The 24,634-nt window shown below is 44.0% G+C and overlaps 1 protein-coding gene across 4 annotated transcripts in view; it reads right to left on the bottom strand.

Moving 5' to 3' along the window:
• PTGER3 (prostaglandin E receptor 3) overlaps positions 1-24,634 on the bottom strand; it is a 315,782-nt gene that overhangs the window by 218,374 nt on the left and 72,774 nt on the right. Inside the window, exons 3-4 of one of the 4 annotated variants that reach the window (XM_044003605.1) lie at positions 23,393-23,584; positions 13,020-13,942 (exon numbers count right to left, since the gene is read on the bottom strand). The exons of 1 other annotated variant lie outside the window; for it this stretch is intronic. In XM_044003605.1, the coding sequence (XP_043859540.1) occupies positions 13,610-13,942; positions 23,393-23,584 (525 nt within the window). In that variant the 3' untranslated portion in view covers positions 13,020-13,609. Of the gene's footprint in view, positions 1-13,019; positions 13,943-23,392; positions 23,585-24,634 lie in introns of those variants that run through there. 2 more of the 4 variants (XR_006356384.1, XM_044003603.1) reach the window with 2 other exon arrangements.

The following is a 24,634-nucleotide window of genomic DNA, read 5'->3' as shown; positions in this document are numbered from 1 at the left end:
AGGACCTCAAGATCCTTTTCATTTCTAAGTTTCTATGACTCCACTGATTGCACATCCTTGGCAGGAGCACCAGGAGAACAATGCCGTGCATGCCCTTTAAATGCTCAGTTTGTTTGGGCTTCAGTCTCCAGGTGTTTAAGAGCCAATCACTGATGAGAAGCAGAGGTGATGGCTAAGGCATAACTGCTTTCCCCTGGGGGGCTCCTGGTAAGCCTTCATGGAAGAAAGAACAGCAAAATGGGTTCACAAAGTAAGTGAAGGATTCCCAAATTAGAGATGTAGCAAAGGGATTCAGGTATAGGCAGTGCTGTGAATGAATGAGATAAAGAATAATTGGATGAAGAAGCATTAATTAAAAACTTGTGATGTGGGGCAGCTAGGTGGCACAGTGGATAGAGCACCGGCCCTGGAGTCAGGAGGACCTGAGTTCAAATTCGGCCTCAGACACATAACACTTACTGTGTGACCCTGGGCAAGTCACTTAACCCCAACTGCCTCACTAAAAAAAAAAAAAAAATTAAAAAAAACCCCAAACTTGTGATGTGCTAAGTTCTGGGGATATAAATACAAAAGTGAAGACATTCTTGCCCTCCAGGAACTTATGTTCGAATGGGGCAGACAATCTATACAGGGGAATGGTGGCTAGAGGGGGATATTTTGGTTTGGAAAGTTAAAGGAATAAAAGTCCGAGCCAAAAGGGGAAAGAAAGGACTGATGCACCCTTTCCAGTAGCAATAATGGATAATTTCTATATGGCTTCAGAATTTGAGAGGAGGGGGGTTGACAGGGAAAGGAAGAGAGAAGAACAAAAAATGAGTATGAGCAAAACAAGGAGACAGGATAAGTTGGGGCAAGAATAGTGGTTGGTGAAGAAAACAGCTTAACTGGAACCCAGAATAGGAAAAATGGAGTAAGATGAGATCGGCTGGCAAAGGTGAGGTGGAGTCAGACGGTAGCCTCCTATGCTAGCCAAGATCCGAAGTTTCTTGATTATCCAGTTGGGTTTTGAGTAAAGTGATGTGGTTAGAGCAGGAAGTTATGAAGCTTACTCTGGCAGTGGTGGGAAAAGATGGATTAGAGAAGGAAGAGAATGGAGGTACCAGGCCCAATTAAAAGGCTATTAACGGAGGTGACCTTGAGATGTTTCAAATCATTAATACAAGAAAAGCAAATCAAAATAACCCAACGATTTGGCAAAGAGGAAAAGAAGCATAACAGCTAATATTGGAAGTGTTGTGGGGAGCTAGGGATTGTCGGTGGAGCAGAAACAAAGATTGGAATTATGCAAATAAAGTGACTAAAATGGTCATGGCCTTTGACCCAAAGATAGGCTTATACCCCAAGGAGGCCATTTGATAAGAAGAAAGTACCCATATACACCAAAATATTTACAACAGGACTTTTGTGTTAGCAAAGAATTGGGAACAACATAAATGTCCATCACTTGGAGAAAGCTTAAACAGAGAGGGTGGCGGGTGAACACCGGGAATGTAACTGTACTGTACATGATGGATGGGAGGAATTCAGAGAAGCATCGGAAGAAGTGAGGCAAGAGGGAAATCAGCTGAGCCAAGAAAGCAATAGACTCGATGACTGCTCCAACGCACCAGAAAATCAAAAGTGAGTGACGTGCAAATTGACGGCTCCAAAGAAGAGAGCTATGAGCTATGAGCTATGAGCAGACGCCACCCCTTCTGCTCCTTCGCAGATGCCTCCAAGACCCTTCCAGATCTAAATCTGTGTCCAACCTATGATGCTCTGGCCTCTCCCCTCACTCCTCAGCTTAGCAGAAATCTAGGCACAGGATTGAAATGCTTCTCAACTCAGAGAATACTAGGGGGCAGGGACTCGAGGGACAGAGTAAGGCAACAGTCAGATGTCCCACCTCTGGGATTCCAGGACTGTTTGTCAGGAATTGGGATTCGAAACCTGGCTCTGGCATTTACTGTGACCTGACAATGGTCACTGAACCTTTGGTTTTCAATTTGTTCAAGTACAGATAACAGTCGCGACCTCAAAGAATCCTTGTAAAGAAGGAGACTAGAAAACCCTGAAGTCGGAGATATTCACCATTATTTTGGTTCATGGTCTACTGGAAAGCGAGCCAGCCTTGGAGTCAAGAAGACCCAGACTCCAGGTCCAAATGCCTGCCAGATACTTGCAGTGCGACTCTGGACAAGTCTCAATCTCTCAGTGCCCCCATATAATGCTTTCAGACTTTTCCACCAAGTCATGGGGCATAGAGGAAGGTGGGCTATCCTTGGAGCTGGGAAGACCTGAGTTCGAGTCTTACCTCTGAAACCAGTTTTGTGACACTGGGCAAGTCCATTAAGCCCCAGGGCAACTCTTTAAGATTAAGTCACAGATAGTTGCTGTAGCATTGGTGGAGGAGGTCTCCATACCAGAAGTTTCACCACACTGATAAACTCACAGGTCTGGGCACCCTGATGTATTAAGGCTAGGAAAAGGAGCCTCACTTTACTCATCTGTAAAATGAAAGCAGGGTAGATGAGATCATACTGAGGGTCTCTTCCGTCTCTAAATCCTTGTATCCCATGATACTATGAATACATTCATCATTAATACCCCCATTTCATCAGATCACTTTTATTACACTTTTGATCATCAAATCTTAGTTACTTTGTTATCCTGGAATATTATATTGAAGACCTGTGGTATTGTTCCCCTTGCCCGAAATGCTCTGACCCCTCCCCTCTGCTTCCTGGCTTCCCCAGTACCCCTCAACACTCAGCAAGTCTCCCTGGTGCCCAGCTGTTAATGACTTCCCCTTCAGACTTCCTTCATCTCCTCTGTCTCTATCACTCCTGGAGAGTTGGGACCACATTTGGAGTTTACTCATTTGGGCTTTTCTTTACATCCCCAAGAGCCTAGAACAGTAAATGCTAAATGTGTGCTGACTGACTCACTGACTGGCCCAGACCACCATCATCTTTCCTTTCTCTGAAAAAGGCCTCTTTACTATGAGGTTTGCCTCAGTTGGAGAAGGAGAGGGCAAGCCATGTCAGTATCTTTGCCAAGAAAACCCCAAATGGGGGTACATAGAGTCAGACATGACTTGACAACAACAAAATTACCAAAATGAAGAAACCTGAGTCACTTCATTGTAAATTTATTTTGCTGAAAATGTATTTAAATGGTTAGGAAAGGAAAGAAGAGCAAAATCCCTTTAAGAACTCACTTTTAAAAATTGAAAACAGCAGCAGCTTCTGGGCGTGACAGAGACCAGTTAAAGTGCACTTTTACCCTCAAAACCCCAGAAACTGAAGAGAAATTCATTAAAAGGGTCTGAAATTCTAAACCCTGCCAAGTTTATCTAAGCCAGGGATTCCAACACTGAATAAACTTTTCTTAAGAGGGGGCGGGGGAAGAGAAGCCAGTGAGAGTGCCAGGTTAGCCTGAGGCAATGTAGAACCGTCTTCCTCCTGGAATCCAGATAACTGAAGGGGAGGGGACACCCTCGGGGGCTTTTCTTCAACCTGATTCTGAGCCCTGTGAAGAGAAGGCAGAGAGAGATGGAGAGCCCTAGGAAGCGAGGCTAGAAGCATTGCTGCTCAGCCTGTACAGGGCAGGGGTGGCCGCCAAAGCAGCCCTTCTCTGCCGCTAACTAGGAGACAGCCAAAGCAGGACTCCCTCTCAGGAGAGGCTTTTAGCCACATAAAAAAGCCCAAGTCAGTGTGCAGTCAAGATTAATTTGGAAGGTATTTTGGCTAACAGGATTCTAGAGAACTGCCACGTGTTTAGGTCTTTCCCATTGTTTCTAGGTCTTTTACATTGAGATAAAAAAAGTTATTCTCGGGGCAGCTAGGTGGCTCAGTGGATAGAGTATCAGCCCTGGATTCAGGAGGACCTGAGTTCAAATCTGGCCTCAGACACTTGACACTTACTAGCTGTGTGACCCTGGGCAAGTCACTTAACTTCAATTGCCTCACCCCCCCCCAAATATTCCGTATTTATGTCTCTTATAGAGAAGGAAGGAAATAGGCCATTACTAAGCACCTCCTGTGTGCCAGGCACATTCTTAGATCTTTACAATATTATCGCTGTGCCCACCCAGAATTGGACCTTGGTGTGCCTAACCAGAGTAGTTAACTAGTCTTTTCCTCTCTCCTCAATGCCTCAAATTTATTCGTTCCTCATTAGCAGAGGAACTAAGAGGTGGCCTGCTTCGCACTCTCTAGGAGAGCATGGAACCCCACTGTTACTGTTCTTGGGGCACCCTCATAAAACAGCACCGTTATCACAAATAAAGATACCCTGCTGGATTTTTCACCTGGATGATCTATCTTCTCACTTTCTTCTACTCATTCTCTTTCAAAATGAATTTGAATAGCAAATGAGACATAAAATGCAGAAGGTACAAAAAGACCCCCCCCCCCCATTAGCCAAAATGAGTGAGTTGTGCGATAAAAAGAACAATCAAGGAAATAACTTAAAATGATCACTTCTATCTTGTAATCTCATATTTTGAGAGATGAGAAAAAAGTCTGGATCTTCTGAAATATTTTTCTCTAATTTAGTGTCAGGCAGCCAATAGACTTTTATTAAGTGTCTACTGTGTACCAAGCATTGTGCTAAACACTAGGGGTTCACAAAGAGTCAAAAGAGAGTCCCTGCCTTCAGAAAACTGACAGTCTAGTAGAAAAAATGACAAGCAAATATATGCAAACAAAATGTATATAGGATAGATAGGAAATACAGAGGGAAGGCACTAGAATTAAGAGGTGTAGGGAAAAACTTCCTGTATAAGATGGGATGAGTTGTCCCAACTCAGAAACCAGGGAAGCCAGGGGGTGGAGATAAGGAGGAAGAGGATTCCAGGCATGGGAGACAGCCAGTGGCCCAGCCAGGAGGCTGGTGGTAGTACCTTGCATTGATGGACTGTATTTTCCCCTCTGAGCCAGAGGTCTGGGACAGTTGACTTCACAATGGCCATTTCAATTTAACTAAATTCAAAAAGCATTTATTAAACACTTACTTACTATACCTAAGCTTTTACTACAACCCAACTCTGACACATACTGGCTTTGTGACCCTGGTCAAGTCACTTAACCCCTGGGTATTGGTATTCTACTTGTCTTTTTTTTTTTTTTTTTAAGTGAGGCAATTGGGGTTAAGTGACTTGCCCAGGGTCACACAGCTAGCAAGTGTTAAGTGTCTGATGCCGGATTTGAACTCAGGTACTCCTGACTCCAGGGTCAGTGCTCTATCCACTGCACCACCTAGCTGCCCCGCCCCTGGGTATTCTAGGCAATTTTCTAAGACTCTAAGTTGCATAGGGGTTACCAATCTGCAGCAGGAGGAGATTCTTCAGCTGGCAGTTAATAATAATAATAAAATCACAGTCTCTCTTCCTGGGTGTGTTAGGGACTGGAGACTCAAAGAAACATTGCTGGATTTCTACCTTCATTATGCATTCAGGACTATTGGGCTCTAGTGATACAGTAACCTCCAAGAGATAAGACTAATCTAGGGTAGCTGTTCTTATACTTTGGGAGCTCAGGACCCCTTTATTTTCTTAAAAAGTATCAAGGATTCCAAATAACTTTTGTTTATTTATATGATTAATAGTTTAGTATTATTGCAAGAAGAGTTTTGAACTTGTGGACTCCCTGAAAGGGTCTCAGGGACTCTCAAAGGTCCACAGAAAACATTTTTGAAAACCACTCACCTGGAGGTTAAATGACTCGCCCAGAATGATTCAATCCATGTGCGTCAGAGGCAGGTCTGGAAACCAGATCTGGCTTTGAGGGCAGCCTTTTGTCTACCACCCAATGCCCAGGGTTTCCTCTCTAGGCATTGAGTGAATGCTTGTTGGATGGATGGATGGATGGATGGATGGATGGATGGATGGATGGATGGATGGATGGATGGATGGATGGATGGATGGATGGATGGATGGATGGATGGATAGATGGATGGTTGGATGGATGGATGGATGGATGGATGGATGGATGGATGGATGAATGAACTACTGCAGAAGAATCATGCATAAATTTGTAAATACTAAACATATAAAAAAGAGGTTTTGTTGTTTGGTTGTATTTGTTTTAGTTAGGGAGAATGTTCCCATCTACAGGCTCAGGGTCAGGGAATGCTTTATGGACCTTGGAGACACTAAGGCTTCTTGGAGCTGATAGCTACAAAGCTTGGCTTTGAGCAAAGCTGAGGAGAGACTTGTCTTTATTTCCTTGTTTACTCTAAGGCTTTTCAAACATCAAAATTAGATTGGAAGTCCTCCTCCTTATCCCCATCACCCATCACCACAGACTTCTCTCAGGGAAACCTCCTGAGCCATAAAAAGAACCAGCCCTCCCAGGTTCTCTCCAGGGCAGCCAGCCCCTTGGCATGCTGGCCAACAGTCCAGCCCCTCCTCTGCTTGCACAAGAAGCACGGGACAGCTTTTCAACACATTTAACAGCTAAAACAATCTTGTGTGGGGAGCACATGGAAGGTGAGGCTCTGGAATTCTATCACATGGGCTAGTGATCTGACCTGACTGAAAAGGCCCCCTCTGGATGGAAAGACCCTGATGACACCTGGTCCTAAGCCAAACAGCACACAGGTCAATAAACTTTGATAGATCCAGCTCTTTCTCCAAATAGGTGTTTCTCACCATCAATCATTGAGGCATCTCTTCTCTCAATGAGCATCTGTTAAATGCCCTCGATGTTCCCACTAGGCTTAGTCCTGAAGATATGAAGACAAACATAAAATAGCCTCTGCCCACTAGGAGCTTAAATTCTTTCAGGAGAGACAGCATGTATACATACATACCCACGTACATACCACAAACATGCATACAAACACATATATACATATGCATGTGTGTATAACAAGATAATTTAGAGGGTGCACCAGCAGCCCTCCAAGGTCTCTTGCAGCAGGCAGCCATTGAGCTGAGCTTTGAAGAGAGCTAGGCTTCTAAAAGGTGAAGAGGGTGAAGAAGAAGGAATAGATTACAGGCTTTGGGGAAATCCTGGCAAAGATACAGAGACTCCTGAGTATGGGATATTCTTTGTTGGGTAGTAGCAAGAATGCCAGTTTGGCTGGATGTTTAATAATGCTGAAAGGCAGAATGAGGCTGTTTTGTGTAAGACTTTAAATGGTAAGAAAAAGTTTTGTACTTGATCCTAGAAGTAATAGGTAGTCATAGCATGTTTCATTTCAATGTTTATTTCACGTTCTTTGTTTTAATTATTTTCAAGTCTTATCAACTTTACTTTAATAATACCTTTTGGATTTGCTCTTCCCACTGCTCAAACATCTCAAAAAGTGTGATAAGATTATTCCCATAGCTTCCAAAGTGTAAGGGTAGGGTTAAAACTAGCCCATTTTAGCTCTGATACTTTAAATAGGTAAGAACATTTTTTGATGGCTTCAAACAATTAGGACTGAGTGTGAACAGGGTTGGTTCAAGTCATTTTGTGAGAGATTCAGTCTGGCCCTAAGCATTTTATATAAATGGAATCAGCTACCTCAAAGCCAGGGAAGATTCCAAGGGTCTGGATTTGTGTGGTTGGAGCAAGCATGACATTTCCAGAACACTTTTGGGGAGCAGAGGGAGGAGTGAGCTTGGGCAGAGAAGGGAGATATCAAGGAGAGCCATCAGCTCTACAAGGACCTTGAAGCCAAGGACCCAGGCTGAATATAGTCCAAGCAAAGGTTGTCTCTTTGTCTGGTTTCCTCCTGCCAATACCTCTCTATCTAGAGACACTAATATAATCTGTCTTATTTCCCAAATGTTTCCAGTAAACTGAATTTTGCCTCAACTACAAAGAGGCCAGGGGTTAATTAGGTGGCTCAGTAGGCCTGGAGTCAGGAAGAACCAAGTTGAAAACTGGTCCCAGACTTTTACTAGCTGCACGACCCTGGGTAAGTCACTTAACCTCTGCTTCAGTTTCCTTAACTGTAAAATGGAAGTTAAAAATAGCATTTGCCTTTCAGGATTGCTCTGAGGGTAAAATAAGATAATGTTTACAAAACTCTTAGCATTAACTCTTACTAGTCCCTCTGCCCCAAATGTAAGATCAAGTAGAGATCACAACCTCTGCCTGTATTAGGAATCTTCATAACTGGAGGCTCTGAGAGACTGCAACTGAACTTGGAACTCTTCCCCTAAAACAAACTCCCTAAGGCTGAAAGGGAGGGAATTAAGTGGACCTTAATGGCTATTACATTGCTACCCAGACTTAAAAGGAGCTAATTATTATAACTGGGTGTTACATAAATAAGCAGGAGAGGCCCCAGCATCTCCCCCACTAATCAGATCCAACAAACCACTGGCCGCATCACAGCAGCCCCCTTGTCTCCAAGCTGTGAGGGAGTCATCATCAATCAACTGAAGCATGGTACAAGCTTCTCTTTCCTAAGTGGAGGAGGCTGCCTGCAGACAGGAGACAGACACAGGAAGAAGTTGCAGAAGCTCACTGATGGTGGGGTTAAGCTGTTCTGCTCTGCTGTCCACAGGCTTTAGTGCTGAAAGGAATTTGAGAAACCTTTGGTTCCCAATGTCAACTTTACAGGGAAGGAAACTGAGGTCCACAGAGGTAAAGGGACCTTTCCAAGATTATGTTTCTGACAAGGAACAAGACTGGGCCTTGATGCGTCTTGCTCTTGTCACAGAGAGGAACGTCGAGAAAAGCAGGGCTATTGATCCCGAGCCTGGTGAGACGTCTTCCCGGGGATGTAAAGATGTGGCCTTTAATTCATGTATCCAGTCAACCAACATGTATCAACAACTATGGAAATCTCTGTGTTGGGTGTTGTGGGGAAGATACAAAGTTTAAGTAAGACAAGTTACCTGTTCTTGTGGACTCTGTGATAAAGTGAAGGATGTTGATAAATCTATGTTATATTAGAGAGAGTCCTGGAATTGGATTCAGAAATACATGAGTTCAGATCTTGCTTTGGACACTTACTAGCTGTGAGAGCCTAGGTAAGTCACTTAACCTCTCAGAGTCTTAATATCCTCATTGGTAAAATGGAGCTAATAATACTTACATTACTTGTGCCTTTTCAAGAAATTACTATGTGACATGTATGACTGGACAGAGAGGGGAGGAGAGAGGGAAAGAGAGAGAAAGGAAAAGAGAAGGAGGAGAAAGAAATAGAGAGAATGGAGAGGGGGAAGCAATGAAGAGAGAGAGGGAGAGAGAGAGAGAGAGAGAGAGAGAGAGAGAGAGAGAGAGGTTGGTCACAGGACCAGACTGGAGGATACTGATGTACAGCCTACAAGCTCAATTGGAATCCAAGTAATGTCAAGAGCTAAAGGAAGACCCTGCCACTCTAAAATTCTCTGAGTCTATAGGAGGCAGCAGTTCTATAGAAGACTAGGTTCTACAGGGGACATGGTTCTATATGGGATGCAGTGGACAGAGCACTGAAACTGCAGTCAGGAAAACCGAAGTTCACATCCAGCCTCGGATACTTACTATCTCTGTAACCCTGAGCAAGCCATTTTGCCACTTTCCTAATAGGGAGGGAGTACCCACACAGATGAAAGAGAATACTTACCATTTCTATAGTGTCTTAAGATTAGCAAAGCCCTAAGTTTGATCCTGACAACCACCCTGTGAAGCTGATACTATTATTATCCCCATTTTACAAATGAGGTAAGTGGGGCTATGAGAGGCTAGGTGACTTGTCCAGGCTCCCACAGCTCATGACTGTTGGGAGGGGAGATTCGAATTCAGGTTTTCATGACTTCAAGCTCAATCTTCTCAGCACTGTGGGACCTCACTACCTCGCCTCCACTGAGGCACTGAGGTATTACTCTTTGCCATTTACCACTGAGAAGTGACAGCCTCTGGGGTTTTGGCCAGTCTCTAGAACTTCAGGTATTGCCCTTGCCCAAGGCATGACATCAGACTGGCTGGTAAGTGGCTGTGTGGGTCTCCATGCAGTCTCATTAGCTTGGAGCCAAGAGAACATGGTCAGCAACCAAAAGGAAAACCTGGTAGACTCCTGACCGAATTAGACAAGATCAACAAAGACGTCAGGTAAAGAGCATCACAAAACACTTAAGTGCCTTCTCTGTGCGAGGCGCTGTGCTGGAGATACCAAGCAAAGCAAAGTCTGCTCTCTGCCCTCCGTGAGCTCACAGTCTAATGGAGAAGACAACATGCACGCAGCTACGGACAAATAAGAGAGGGCAAAGTGGAGATAGTTTCAGAGGGAAGGCCCCGAGATCAAGGAGGAGATCTTCTTCCAGGGAAGCAATAGTCCCAGAACACTCTGCCCTGGACAGGCCATGCCTGGAATCCTGTGCCCAGGGAAGCTCTGGGTACCCCATTTTAAAAGATGCAATTAGAGTCCATCCGTCCAGGGAAGGGTGACACGCATGTTGGAGACAAGGGACACCACACTCCAGGAAAGACTTAGGACAAGCTGGAATGTGTAAAAGGGAGTGAATTAGAGGATCCTAGATGTCGAGGTCGTCAAGCCTGATCCTCTCATTGCAGATGAGGAGACTGGGGCCCAGAGATGTGAAGGGACTTGCCTGAGGTCACACGGCATTAGGGGTGCACTTGGATCCTCTACTTGCAGAGCTAGGGCTCCTTCCTCTATGCCACACTGATTTCAGGAGAGTCAAGAGCTGCAGCACAAGTTACAGGAGAACTGGCTGGAGGAACTGGAGATGATTAGTCTGGAGAAGAGAGACTGAAGGAGCCATGCTAGCTGCCTTTCAGTATGTGATCAAGGGATTAGACTCCTTCAGTTTGATCCCAGAGGTTAGCCCCAGGAACCATGGGCAAAAGTTATATAACTGTCAGATTTGGCTCCATGTTGGGAGAAACTTCCCAACAAAGAGAACTGGTCCATGGGGGGCAGCTCAGTGGAGCAGTGGATAAAGCTCCAGTCCTGGAGTCAAGAGGACCTGAGTTCAAATCTGGATTCAGACACTTGACACTTACTAGCTGTGTGACCCTGGGCAAGTCACTTAACCCTCATTGCCCCACAAAAAAACAAAAAACAAAAACAAAGAGAGCTGGTCCCAAGCAGAATGGGTTGTCTCAGGAGGTCTTTAAGCAGAGAATGGATGATGTCTTGTCCTTTAGGTTGTAGAAGGAATTTCAGTTATTTTCATCTGGTTTCTTCCAAGTCTGAGATTCTCTGATTCCTTGAATATTTTTAAACAAATTTTACATGGTGGACTTAAGGTACAAAGTCACTTGGGAAACTTGAAAGACAGCATGCTGTAGGTGATAGAGCACAGTACTTGGAGTCAGGAAGAACTGGGCTTGAAATCAGGCTCAGATGCCAACTATCTATGTGGCCTCAGCAAGTCACAACCACTCTGGGTCTTGTTTCTTCGTTTGTAAGATGACAGGTTTGGAGTTGACCTTGAAGATTCCTTTCAACTCTAAATAATGAGCTAAGAGTGGTGTGTTCAGTTCTGGGCCATGCAGTTCAGGGAGGATGCTGATAAGCAGAGTTCCCTGAGTAGGGTAAACACAATGAAGAAGTACACCAGGTCCATGGTGTGTCAAAGGGTCTGCCACTTCTTAGACTGGCACATAGTGAGCACTTAATAAATGTCAATTGATTGATTGATTGGTTGGTTGATTCATGGAGTGATAAGACCCATAAAAGACATGCCAACTGTGTTGAAGTGTTTGAAGGACTGTCATGTGGAAGAGGGATGAGATGGGGAGAAAAAGTTGAAAGTGGATAAGAGGCAAATTGTGGTGTGATGTCAGAAAGAACTTCCTAGCAAGAAGAGCCGCCCCAAAGTGGAAGGATCTGTCTTGAGAAGTGGTGGCTCTCCCTCGTTGGAGGGCTTCCAGCAGAAAATGGATAGCCACTTATAGGTAGGGCTGTAGCCAGGATTGCCTCTGAGGACTAGGTTCTTCACTAGACAGCCACTGAAGTCTTGGGACTCCTCCATTCTATGACCAAATGATGAAGGTTAGTCTTCACCCCTCACTCTCAAAGAAGTAATGTATATTTAAGGGTTAAGGTAAGACTCTCCTCTTCACTGCAGAATCATGAGATTCTTCAAGGACTCATCTCATCCAGCCCCATTATTTTCAAAATAAGGGCACTGAGCCCTAGAAGAGTGGATGATGGACCCAAGGCTCATAGATGACAAAGCAAGAAATGGAAGCGAGGTCTTCTGACTGCAGGCCCACCATCCCTGGGTTCTACAATGCCATCCCTTTTGGCCTGGCACTTATCATTCAAAGGGGAGCCAAAGTCCCATGAGCAGTCATCTGACCATTGGGGAACACCTCGTGCTCCTTCTAACACATGAATGTGATTTGGAAAGCTGGATGTTTGAGCATTAAGTACCAATTAAAGTGCAGATTGTTCAACTTTGCCAGCTCTCTGTCCAGTGCAGAGCTCAGTTCCCTGAAGCAAAGAAACTGCAGCTCAGAAAAGTCCTTAAAAAAGACCAATGTAGGTAAATAAATCAGGCAGCCAGGGGTACTGAGGCATGTACCAGACTGTGGTCTGGGCTATTCCAAAGACAGATTAAAAGCCTAAAGAATCCCAAGCAGCCTAAGATGAGCTTTGCCATTAGTAAATGGAACACTGAAGGCCAAAGTGGGCTCCATCATTTACAATGTAAAAGGTAATGGGGGCAGCTAGGTGGTGCAGTGGATAGAGCACCAGCCCTGGTGTCAGGAGGACCTGAGTTCAAATCTGGCCTCTTACTAGCTGTGTGATCCTGGGCAAGTCACTTAACCCCAATTGCCTCACCAAAAAAAAAAAAAAAAAGGTAATCGGAGCTCTGAGGTGCTGGCATGATGAGTCTGACTCATGTTCAAGCCCTCATCATCACATGTGTCATTAGGTGTGTAGCCCATGGCAGGAGAGGTGTAATATAATGGAATAAAAATTCTCTTTGGAGGGGGAAGATCTGGGTTCAAATCCTATTCTATCCTCTATTTCAGTGACTGACCTTGATCATGTTACTTTGACTTACTGGGTCTCAGTTTACTGATCTGCAGAAGAAGGATGATCTCCAAATTAACTTCCAGTTTTGATTGCTACTATCTATTATAGCCCTCACTCTGAGGTTACTATGCCCCAAGTCTCCAGCATTCATTGGTTCTCCTAGGGGATGATTATTTCAGGTTCAAGCTACTCTAAAACCAGAACTGGTCTTTATGCTTAAGTTAGCTGGAAGACACAGTTGGCTCAAAGCTATTTATTGACATGACATCTGAAAAGCCGTTGTTCCAAAACATTCACTCCCCCCGCCAAACCTTAGAAGTGCTTCAAATTTTCCCAGCATTCATTGGTAGGAAGGGTGGGCACACACATGAAAGAATGGATGAATAAATGCACAAAGCAAATGCTTAACTAAATTAATTAAATTAAGTGATTACTATGTGCCAAGCACTGTGCTAAGCACCTGGAATCCAAAAAAGAAAAATTACACAGTCAAGTCCCTGCCCTCAAAGAGCTCACCTTCTAAAGTGGAAGTCTGCATGTTAGATAGAAAGGTCCCATGACTGTTGGAGCAGAGGTGAATGCTGGGGGTTTTAATGTTATTTTCATTGATAAAATCATATTGGTTTCTGATGGTGAACATTTAACAGGGCCCAGCACTTTGGTGATGAAATGCTCTTTTCAGGGTCTTCTAGATCTGGCTGTAGCCTCTGCAGGAGTGATCCCCAGGCTGCATCCCCATGGGGGCACTTCCCAAGATGGTGGCTGAGGGCACTGGGCTGGGAGCCTGCCCATTGCCAAGGTTCTCGGGTTCAGGGTCTTGGGCTGCCTCCATCAGCATCTTGGAGGAGATGGTGGTCAAGGTGGTGATAGGGGTCTGCCTGCCTCCCATGTCCCCCTCGGAAGGCCTGGCTGTTCCAGCTAGGCTGGCTGTCTTGTCCTGTGTGTGGCTGGTTGAGAGGGCAGTTTCCTTTTCCTCAGGAATGACTTCCCAAGATGATGGTGGTGAGGGCTGAGCTGGAAGCTGGAATACATTACAAGATGCATGGAAGACATTAATGAGCGACACCCACTTGGAGAATCACATAGCCAAGATAACTCCCATCTCTGACGTGCTTCCTTTTCCCCTGGTGCCCTGCCACTGCTCCCCCCACCTCAGCACAGCATCTCTGCCCATTGTATTGTTCTGCTGGGTTCCCTGCCCCTGCTGAGGGTGGTGTCTCATTGATGAGCATATATTGGATCATATGCCATGGAAGGCAAGGGCATGGGGAGGCAAGAGGGGAGAAATCACCTCTCCCAAGAGTCAAGGGATTCCCTCTTAAGGCCTGGATTTTTCTTCCATAATGCCCCATTTCTTGTCTGCCAGAACTCCCACTCCCATGTCTGGTCTCATTGACATCAGACAGAGCATTTTGTTTTTCAGCGGCCTCAAGAGGTGTGTTTGAGCTTTGAGCTGGCCTGTGGCTCGCTGCCCTACATTGATCAAAGGACTCCTTCAAACCTCTTAAAGGGTCCCAAAGTCTAACTTTTCTCTACTCTTCCCTTAAGACCTTAAACCTTCATTGTCTATCAGTACTCCCACATTCCACATCTCCTTCCACCACCCTCTTTCCTTCCTCTACGTCATGTCCAGAGGAAATCTTGCCATTGTGATGTTTAAGTCTGTAGGAGTTATGCAAAGAAATGGCCCCAGGATGATCTCAAAGATTAGACAGTTGGCTAACCTTCAACTGCTTCCTCTGAAATCTGGCACAAGGAAGAAAATGTTCTAAGCATCTGAATTATAGCAGACCATGTTTCCTTACTGATTGCAGTTCATATGCTAACAGCTGTAAATTCCCATTAATGCAAACTCCAAACAACCAGGCCACTCAAAGAGTCAGAATTTGTTTTCACATATCAAAAAATGATCATCGGGGTAACTAGGTGGCGCAGTAGATAAAGCACTGGTTCTGGATTCAGGGGGACCTGAGTTCAAATCTGGCCTCAGACACTTTCCACTTACTAGCTGTGTGACCTTGGGCAAGTCACTTAACCCTCATTGCCTCCAAAAAAACCCAAAACAAAACAAAAAAAATTATCATCGATGTTCATTTTCATGGCCTCAATACCTTGGAAAAGCCTGAAGTGCCTTCTGAATCATAACAGAAAGATAACCTCCTAGTCAATCAAGGCATTAAATTAATCAGAGCATCCCATTCCCTCACCATTCTAGATAAATAGGTTACTATAAAATATGCTTAGGAACACTGAAGTGAGCACTGATCTCAGCAACCCAATCAGGAAGGAGAATGAGAGCTCATATTTTTAGATTGTTTTAAGGGTTACAAAGAGGCAGCTAGTTTAGTGATGGACCTGAAAGGAGGAGGAACTGAGTTCAAATCCTCGCTCATTCGGCTTCCCTGGGTCTCTATTTCCTCATCTATAGAATGAGGGGTTGGATTGGATGGCTTCTCAGGGACCTGCCCGGCTGCTATCTATGATCTTTTTTTTCTTCACGCAAAGAAACAGACAGACAAAAATACTATGAGGAGGAGAATCCCCCCCCCCCATTATATAGCTAAAACTGAGGACCTTTGCCAGGGTCACCTTAATGTCAGATCTGGGATGTAAACCCAGGTCTTTGACTAATGAAGATTCATGTTATGCTAGATTAGAAGGCACTTCTGCAGCCATCAAAGACACCTGTGCCTCCAAAAGAATTCCCAAGACAACTTGTTTTACAAGAGCTTATACAACCTCCCTTAATGACCTCAAAGGAAGGAGAGATCCTGGTCTCCCGGACCAGTCCAGATACCAGGCTGTTCTGCTAATATCTGGAAGACTTTCCTGATACCAAGCCCATCTTGGTTTCTTGAGAGCTTTAACCCCTTGCTCCTGAGGTGATCATCTAGGGACACATGGACTAATGCCAATTCCTCTTCCAAACAAGGGGCTTTCACATGCTTGAGGACATCCATCATGTTCCCCTCTGGGTCTCAGATCAACACTTCTGGGTGCTTATGTGACACGAACCCAGGATATTTCCTTCTCCTAGATGCCCCCTCCTATTGTTCAGCCCATGGAGCCCTTCTAAGGACATGCAGGTATCAATGCACAAAGGTTTGTTGCTTTGGGCTGATGGTGCCAACCCTGGGTGATACTTGGTTCTGTCCTCTAATAGCTGAAGGGGCAGGGAGGCTACATCAGAGAAGACTGACCACAAAGCCAGGAACTCACCTGCTCACTGAGCTTGCAAGGACCCTGCTCTTGGGATCAGCCTCTTCCCTTCTGCCTGGGGAGAGCCCTTTGAGCCTGCCCTGGGAGGTGTAGGGAAAGGGCTGGCCTACCCCACAATGGTATCATGGCAGCTTTGTGTGTGTGAATAATTATATTATGTAACACTACCTTATATCTATTCACATATAAACACACATCCACATAGGTTTAGTTTTGTTACATATATACACAAACACATTATATGTAGATTGTGACATGTAGACATAGACACAAAATAAATACAAGGTCACTGGGAGGTGGGGCTAGCAGCTGAGATGGATCAGGAAGGATTCCATCAAAGGCCAGCTGAAGTAAAAACAGGGTTCTAAGAGCTAGAGAAGAAGAGAGAAAAAATTCCTGGCATGGGGGACAGAGTGCAATGGCATGGAGAGGATAAATGGAGAATTGACAGTAGAAGAAGGCTAGCTTGGCTGGACCAGACCATGGAAGGGGAGAGGAATAGTAATGCTGGAGAATTAGGTTGGAGCCAGCTCATGAAGAGCTTTCAATGCTAACCAAAAGAGGGAAATAAAAGAATGAGCCAGTCCTAAGCAACAGAGCTGGCATTGGAGCCAAGTTCCCATGACCCCCAGCCTCCAACTTTTTTTGCCACACCATACACTGTTCAAACCTTGCACATCTTTGCAGGTGGGGATTTTATGTACTGATACCTTTGGCTTTGTGCCATTTTTCTGTCTGAATATACCTCTCTCCACTGTTCCCTACAATGAGCCTCCCCTAGTAACAGATCAGAAAGGGAAAAAACTATCCTGGAAATCCCACCACCAACTCTATCTACCACACTGAACATACACAACATGCCACACCCATAATCTACCACCTTCTCCAGTTAAGGGAGAGAGGGAGGTATATATCCACCAATTATTTTATGTAGCATTTCAATTCAGTTCAATTCAACCAGCATTTATTATAGCCTAGTCCTGGTTAATGTACATAATGAATTCCCTGGAGTGGTTACATTATTTGAATTTGTGATGCTTATTTCCATTGGGATGAAACCAGTGATGATATTTTCCATAATTATAACTTTCCAAATGCATTCAAACACACACTATATACCAGGCACTATAGTAGACACTGTAGATACCAAGACACAACTTAAACCCAATTAGAGAGTCCCCAGACATTCATGGGAACATGAGAGTAAAAGTAACATTGGGTTGTGGGTAGAGCATGAGGGGGGAAGCCAGGGAGAGAACGCTGTCCATCTAGGTCCCAAGCCTCCAGAAATCAGTCATTGAGTGTCCATGGGATATTGGGGAGACAAAGAGAAAATGAAACAGTCTGTCCTCAAAGACTTCCCCTCTAGCCATGGGAGACAGCATGTATGTACATTAATTCAAGCAGCGTCCCCCAAACTTCCCCATTTTCCAGAGGATGCACTTGGGGTGGGGGTGAAACTGGACCAGCCCGATCTTCCTTCCACCTCTAGGCACAGTCTTGCTAACAATATCCAGGTGTAAAACTCATGCATCCTAGGATTGGCTGGCTTTTCTCTCTTCTTTTTATTTTGTATGAGTGGGATTTATAGGGCCTATGAGAGTGTGTCCATCACTGCCAGTGGCTCCTTCAAAGCATGAGCACCTGGAGCCAGAGTTCACTGGTCTGAGAACGCACCTGCCAGGCAGGTGGGTAAGGAACACCTGCCTCTTGGTGAAGAGCCCAAGGTTCCCCATGAGCCCTCCCGGTCCCTGCCCTCTATGCTCTTGGAAATCATGTGAATGGAATACTGAGCAGCCGAACTGATCCCTCTGGGAATTGGAGGTTTCCATTTTGCCATCATAAAGATGCAGTACTCATTGGGAGTATTCAGTTGTCTCAGTTCATTGACACAAATTACCTTCCAAGCATGGGAGATGGGCTGGCAGTTCAGATCTGTGGTCTTTGGAAGAGCTGTCTCAGTAGATGAGAAGAGCTTTCCAAAGTGGTTGGGGTTGCTGGTGCTCATCATTTTGGGGGGTTCTTCTCCCAGGTCCTTAACACTTATGGAGTCTTCATCTGGAGCATCTCCGTGTCCTTTTCAAGGGCCAGCTCCAATTATGGACGGCTCAGACAGGGACTGGGCTATTGTCATTGGTCCAGGGAGCTCTCCGCTGCCCCCTTTCTGAAGCCCAGGACCTTAGAAAGTCACTTGGACCACTGGGAGACATTAAGCATCTTGAGCAAACAATTGGTCTATGTCAGAGGCAAGACCTGCACCCAGTTCTTGCAGGATCTGAACCTAGCTTTCCATTAGCTATGGCATGTTGAGGAATATTAAAACAGGCACTTAATAAAGCCCAGCTGAATCAATGGAGAAATCACTTCTCTGAGACTCCCAGCTTTCCAAAGTGTATTCTTCATAACAATCCAGTCAAGTAGAATTACCAAAACTGCTATCCCATTTTACAGTTGGGAAAACAGAAGCTCAAAGGGGTTTAGCTAGCTGGTCAACATAGAATAGCCTTGAAGTCAGTCAGATCTGGCTTTGAATGGCACCTCCGATGCTCACAGGCAAATAAATTCGGTTCTCAGACCCCAAGTTTTTCCTTATCTGTAAAATGGAGATAATGATGTCCACAGTACCTCCCTCAATGTGGTACTGAGAGATTCAGCTGAGATAATAATACACTTTGTAATTGGCTAATAAATCCCAATTGTTATAATTGCGTGACTTGCAAAGAGTTTCCTGCTAGAAAAGTGTCAGCAGCCAGAATTTGAACCCAGTTCTCTGGACCCCAAGCCACCACTTTTATCACCACACCATGAGCCTCTCCAGTGGAGATGACGGTCACTCTTGCTGATTGATGCAGCCAAAGCTGCATAGGTCACTTCTCCATTTGTGTGCCCTTGAATGTGAATAGAAGGGAGTCAGAACAAGTTTCTACTGAAACCCTTTCAATGTAGGAATATGTTTTCCAATCCTCTTTTGTCAGTTCCTTCATTAGAGTCAGAACAGGATTCTCCAGGTGGGGATGGGAAAGAGATTGCAAACTATGGAGATGAGAGCCGGTATGAAGAAAGGATGAGCAGAACGTTGGCCCCATCCCTTCGCCCTTCCCAGCTATGATGGCTACTTCTCTGCCTGCCCCTCTCTGATAGCATCACAGAATTGGAAGGGACCTTAAAGGTCATCTAGTCCAACTCTCTCATTATATAGATGAGGAAACTGAGGCACAACAGTAAAGAGATTTGTCCAAAGACCTACAGGTAGTAAGAGGCAGAGGTAAGATTCAAACTCAGGTCCTCTGGTTCCAAATTCAGCACTTAGAAAATGTTGACACCCCCAGTACAATGTAATTTCCTTGAAGTGTGGGACTATTATTTTTTAACTTTGTTCTCAGTGCCTGAAACAATGTTTGGCACATAATAGGTACTTATCAATTGAGCAAAAAGATATGTACACAGACCTTTAACACCTCTTAGGGCAAGAGGTTCCATAGAGTGATTGATTACCCAGGATATGGCTGCTTCCACAAAAGGCTTGCTCAGTTGCCTTATCATCACACTGCATTTGCCTGTGGGTTCCCCAAGGCCATTCCAAAAGAATCCAAGCTGTGTACATTCTTCAATGACAGAGTGTGACTCCTCTTTGAGGACCACTAACTTAAGAGATCATGCCTCATTGCCATTAGACTGCCCATTTAGATGATGAAATTTGGGAAATTCATGGAGACCCATGAAAGTGATGAACATACGAGATGGTCTTATGTCCTATGTGCCCCATTTTGGTTCTATAATAACAGTAGAAAAGGAGAAAGAGCATGGCAATTCTTAATGATTCTACAAAGATTCATTTACCTGTTAAGTTTCTAAATGTGAAACCTTTGTCTGAGGGCTAACAAGTTGATATGCCACTGGGGACACCAAACCACATCTGTACTGATAGTCACATCATAAATGAAACCAACGAATAAACATTGGAGCCAGATAGAAAGCCAGCCCATCTTTTCTCCTTGAGGAAACATAAAAGAATTGGTGTTGGTGTCATCCTGTACCTGGGTGACAAGAAACTTTTCATGGGACATTCAGTTACCATTCAAGATTGTTCATATACATATATGAAGCTCCTCTAATGGTCAGCATCAAACAAGACATGAGACAGGTTCTTGAAGACCTGTTAGTGTCATGGAGGCTGTCATGCAGAAAGTACAAATGAAAGAAGGATTCCCTAGAGATAGTAAAGCCTTCCAGATGCTCCTATTCAAACATTACTCTCTTCTTCCATTGAGCCCCATCATTCTCAATTAGTTCTTGGCCATTCAAAAGAGATTTGCTTAGAAACCAACCTAGGCCAACACAAGTAGATGAATAACATTCATAGACCATGATATACAATTGCATGAGCAGTTGATTGGGTTTAATAGAATTTCAGAGTTGGAAGGGTCCATTTCACCCAAGCCATACCAAAAATGAATCCCCATCATAATATATGAGGCAAGAGGCAGCCAGGTAGCACAGTGGATACAGCACCAGCCCTGGAGTCAGGAAGACCTGAGTTCAAATGTGGCCTCAGACACTTAACACTTACTAGCTGTGTGACCCTGGGCAAATCACTTAACCCCAATTGCCTCACAAAAAAAGAATCAATAATATATGAGGCAAGTGATCACCCAGTCTTTGCGTGGGCATCTCCAGGATAGGGAAGCTCCTTCCCTCCTATTCCAGCTTCGAGATCATTTGAATTGTCAAGGAGGTTATCCTTCCATCAGTCTTGTTTACAGGTACCAATCATGGGTCCTGGTCCTTCCTTCTGAAGACAAACGGTTCAAATCTAACTCTGCGATAAAGAATTAGCCCATCAGTACTTCTATCTTGGCACCATGGGTGGGTAACAAGCTAGGAACAAAGCAGAATAAGAGACAGCTGGATTGTGTGTGGGGCATTCCCTAATGCCTTCCATGATCCATAGCTATTTGGCCTGCAAAGGTCCATCCTTCTAATACCAATATTCTGACATCAGAATGATGTCAAGAAAAGGAAAAGTACAGACAACCCCAAAGATGACAACATGCAAGAAGAACAGAGAGAGGCTGCAGAAAGACCTAGAATATCCAGAGAAATAATCAGGGGAAAGTACAGATCAGGAGGTTATTGCTTTAGGAGACTCCCAGCTATGAAGCATTACTCATCAAAACCATTTAGTACCACTTACAAAACGACAAACACGGGCAGCTAGGTTGCTCAGTGGATAGAAGACTGGCCCTGGATTCAGGAGTACCTGAGTTCAGATCCGGCCTCAGACACTTAACACTTACTAGCTGTGTGACCCTGGGCAAGTCACTAAACCCCAATTGCCTCACTAAACAAACAAACAAAAAACCCAACAACAAACACAGAAGATCAACAGAAGAGACTAGATAAGCAAGAAAAGAAACAATAGAAAAAATAAATAGCTCAGTGTCTGACAAACCCATGAGTGTATTACTGGGAAAAGAACTGGCTTTGATGAGAGAGAAAGGCAGCATGGTATAGGGGAAGGACCACTGAGCATTTCAGAGGACCTGGTTTTGAATCCAAACTTTAAGGATCATTCCCTGTGGGACATTTTAGGAGCCTCAGTGTTCTCATCTGTAAATTGAATGAATGGGTTGAACCAAAAGGGCTCTGAGGTCTCTTGTAACTCTAAATCTAAGCCTACATACTTCTGGGAGAACAGTAGCAGAAATTAGATTTAGACCAAGATCTGAGACTTTGTATTATAATAAAGCTCTAAATGGTCATGCAACCCAAATATACTAGATCATATAATTAAAATCACAACGACTGAAGACTAGAAGAAAGTCCCTTTCACAACTTTGGCAGGGAGAAACCTAACCAAAAAAAAGATTCTAAAAGGCCAAATAGATAATTATGCTTACATGAAATTGATGGTTCGCATGAACAAGAGAAACTAGAGTGTGAAAAAGTTCTGCATCACATATTGTTAAAAATCTGATCTCTAATATATGTAGAGAATTTACACAAAGAGATAACACCAAGAAAGCCTTTCCCCAATGCATATGGGTATGAATGAACAGTTTTCAGAGGAAAATTTAAACAGATGCACACATGCATACACACACAAGCATAAATAAAAAAATTTTAATGCAGAGAAGAGAACAAAAATACAGAAAGGGATACAAATAGAGCAGTTTTGTTACATCTTGTTAAATATTTCTAAATATATATGTGTGTGTATGTATATATCGCTACATACCTATATGTATGTATATATATGTGTGTGTGTGTGTGTTTATATACATATAATCAAAGTGTGTTTGTATGTGTGTATAATGACTGGATCTCCCTATCTCACTCAAAATGGCAACGTGGGGGCTACTCACAGGCCCGATCCCACTATGAAGCAACATGTGAGCATCTCCAGCCCGGGCCCATTCATTCCTCCTTAGGCCACAAGCCCTCCCTCTGCCCCACCTGTGAGCCCTTCTCATTCATGCTGATCTTAGTACCTTCGTGTCCTGCAGCTCAGATCTCCATTCCACTGTTATCAGGCTATATGGATACTTTAAAAAATAAACTGGGGGGGGCAGTTAGGTGGTGCAGTGAATAGAGCACCGGCCCTGGATTCAAGAGGATCTGAGTTCAAATTCGGCCTCAGACACTTGACACTTACTAGCTGTGTGACCCTGGGCAAGTCACTTAACCCCAATTGCCCTGCAAAAACAAACAAAAATAAACTGTACAGAACAGAAATTCAATGATAAAATCTTTTTTATCTTCTTTATATATTGAAATCTTCATGCTTATTGTGGGTTATTAAGCTCACAATAGAAAAGGCAATTTAAAAAACAGATGTTCAAGCATGCGTCGAAATCTCAGCTGTTATTGAGCACCCACTCTGTAGCTGCTCCAATTTCGATCCATTTTGGTGGATCCAAAGGGCAGCTGACAACTATTCTCAGGATCCCTGCCCTGAATGTCTGAGTTTCTATACTCACAAACCCCCATCAATGTGCTTCCCACAGACAGTCAGTCAGATAGAATTCGTTTTTTGAAAATGTATTTACTGAGAAGGTGTACCCAGTCATTAAAAAAACATGCCTCTCTGTGCCCTTGCCCACACAATGTCCTTGGGGAGAGTGTTCTCAAAGTACAAAGGTGTTGAGGTAGAGAATGCATGTGACAAAGGGCTTCCTCACAGATCCTGGAAGTCCTTTCCCCACTTATAGAGTCGTCATGAAGTTTCCCTTCAGGGTCGTTCTCTGCTGACCTCTGAGGACTGGTGCCTTTGTAGAATCCATAGCCTGCGTGTCTCACTAGCACAAAGGAAACCCCTTGAAGCTGATTCTTCCTCCAAGTAGCCATCCTGTATCTGTCTGGGTCCATGTTCATCTATGTTTGTCCTCAATGTGTCTGTCTCTACTTCCCCATGGATGCTTTGTCTCAAACTGGTGTCTTCTCCCTGCTGAATTATCAGTGGAGAGGGGGGAGGAAAGAAAGGGAGAGAAACTTTCTCATTCATTCTCAGAGGGATTGTCTTTAAGCCTGGAGTCCTTTACCACTGGGCTAGTCCACTGGTCTACCATCACTTTCCCCATCCTGATATTACTTTAACTATTGTTAAAGCCCCAGCAGGTGTGGTTAGCCAGTTATGCTATTCTTTTCTTGACTCATCAAAGAGCTCTCATCTGAAAAATGTGACAGGATACAGACAATCTTTTTTTCCATAATTTTTAAAAACCTAATCATGTCTGTTGGATGACTGCTTGACTGAGGCATTGGCATCTGATACTTTTAATCAAACTAGAGAGTACTTATTTTACCCAAAGAAGGCAGAGGGAGCAGCCAGATGATTAAATAGAATTTATAGTGTCCAAATTAAGAGGTGAATATCTTTTTATCATCTAAAAACAGGGAGGGGTTCCTTTTCTTTACTGCTGACCAACCCAAAACAGGAAGTGCTCGTGGGAATAATTCGTTTCAGGAAAATGTCTTCTCCAAAGCTGTGTGCACTGATGTTTTAAGCCTGATCTCTTTGTTTAATGATTCTTAAAACCCAAACAGAGACTATATGCTTTGTTTACCATTTTTTGCGGAATTTCATCTTTTGTGTCACAATTATTATAAAATGTGAGTTGAAAACTGCTTGAGGGAAAAAGTCAGAATTTCCATCCAAGGAGAAGGTACTTTAATAAAAATATGCTTCTCACAGATTTGGCGGAAATACAAGGATAGAGTGTTTTTCTTCCACAAGTAGAAACATTAAAACAACCCTGAGGTTTCACCTACAAATCAGTGCATGTGACCGCCCAAAAATAAATAAATAAATTCCAGGAAGCAACAATGCTATAAAGGAATTGGAAAGTCAGACATACTAAACTGCTGCTGGTGGCTGTATGAATTGTTCCAACCCTTCTGTATTTTAATTTGGAATTATGTGAGAAAAGTGACTCAACTTCCACCCTTTCACCCCATAACCCCTTATTGGATTTAGACTCCAGGAAACTCACAC

The sequence above is a fragment of the Dromiciops gliroides genome, chromosome 4 (genome assembly GCF_019393635.1).
Source record: "Dromiciops gliroides isolate mDroGli1 chromosome 4, mDroGli1.pri, whole genome shotgun sequence".
Lineage (NCBI taxonomy): Eukaryota > Metazoa > Chordata > Mammalia > Microbiotheria > Microbiotheriidae > Dromiciops > Dromiciops gliroides.
The sequence above is the reverse complement of the archived record's forward strand: the minus strand, read 5'-3'. Positions and strand labels throughout refer to the sequence as shown.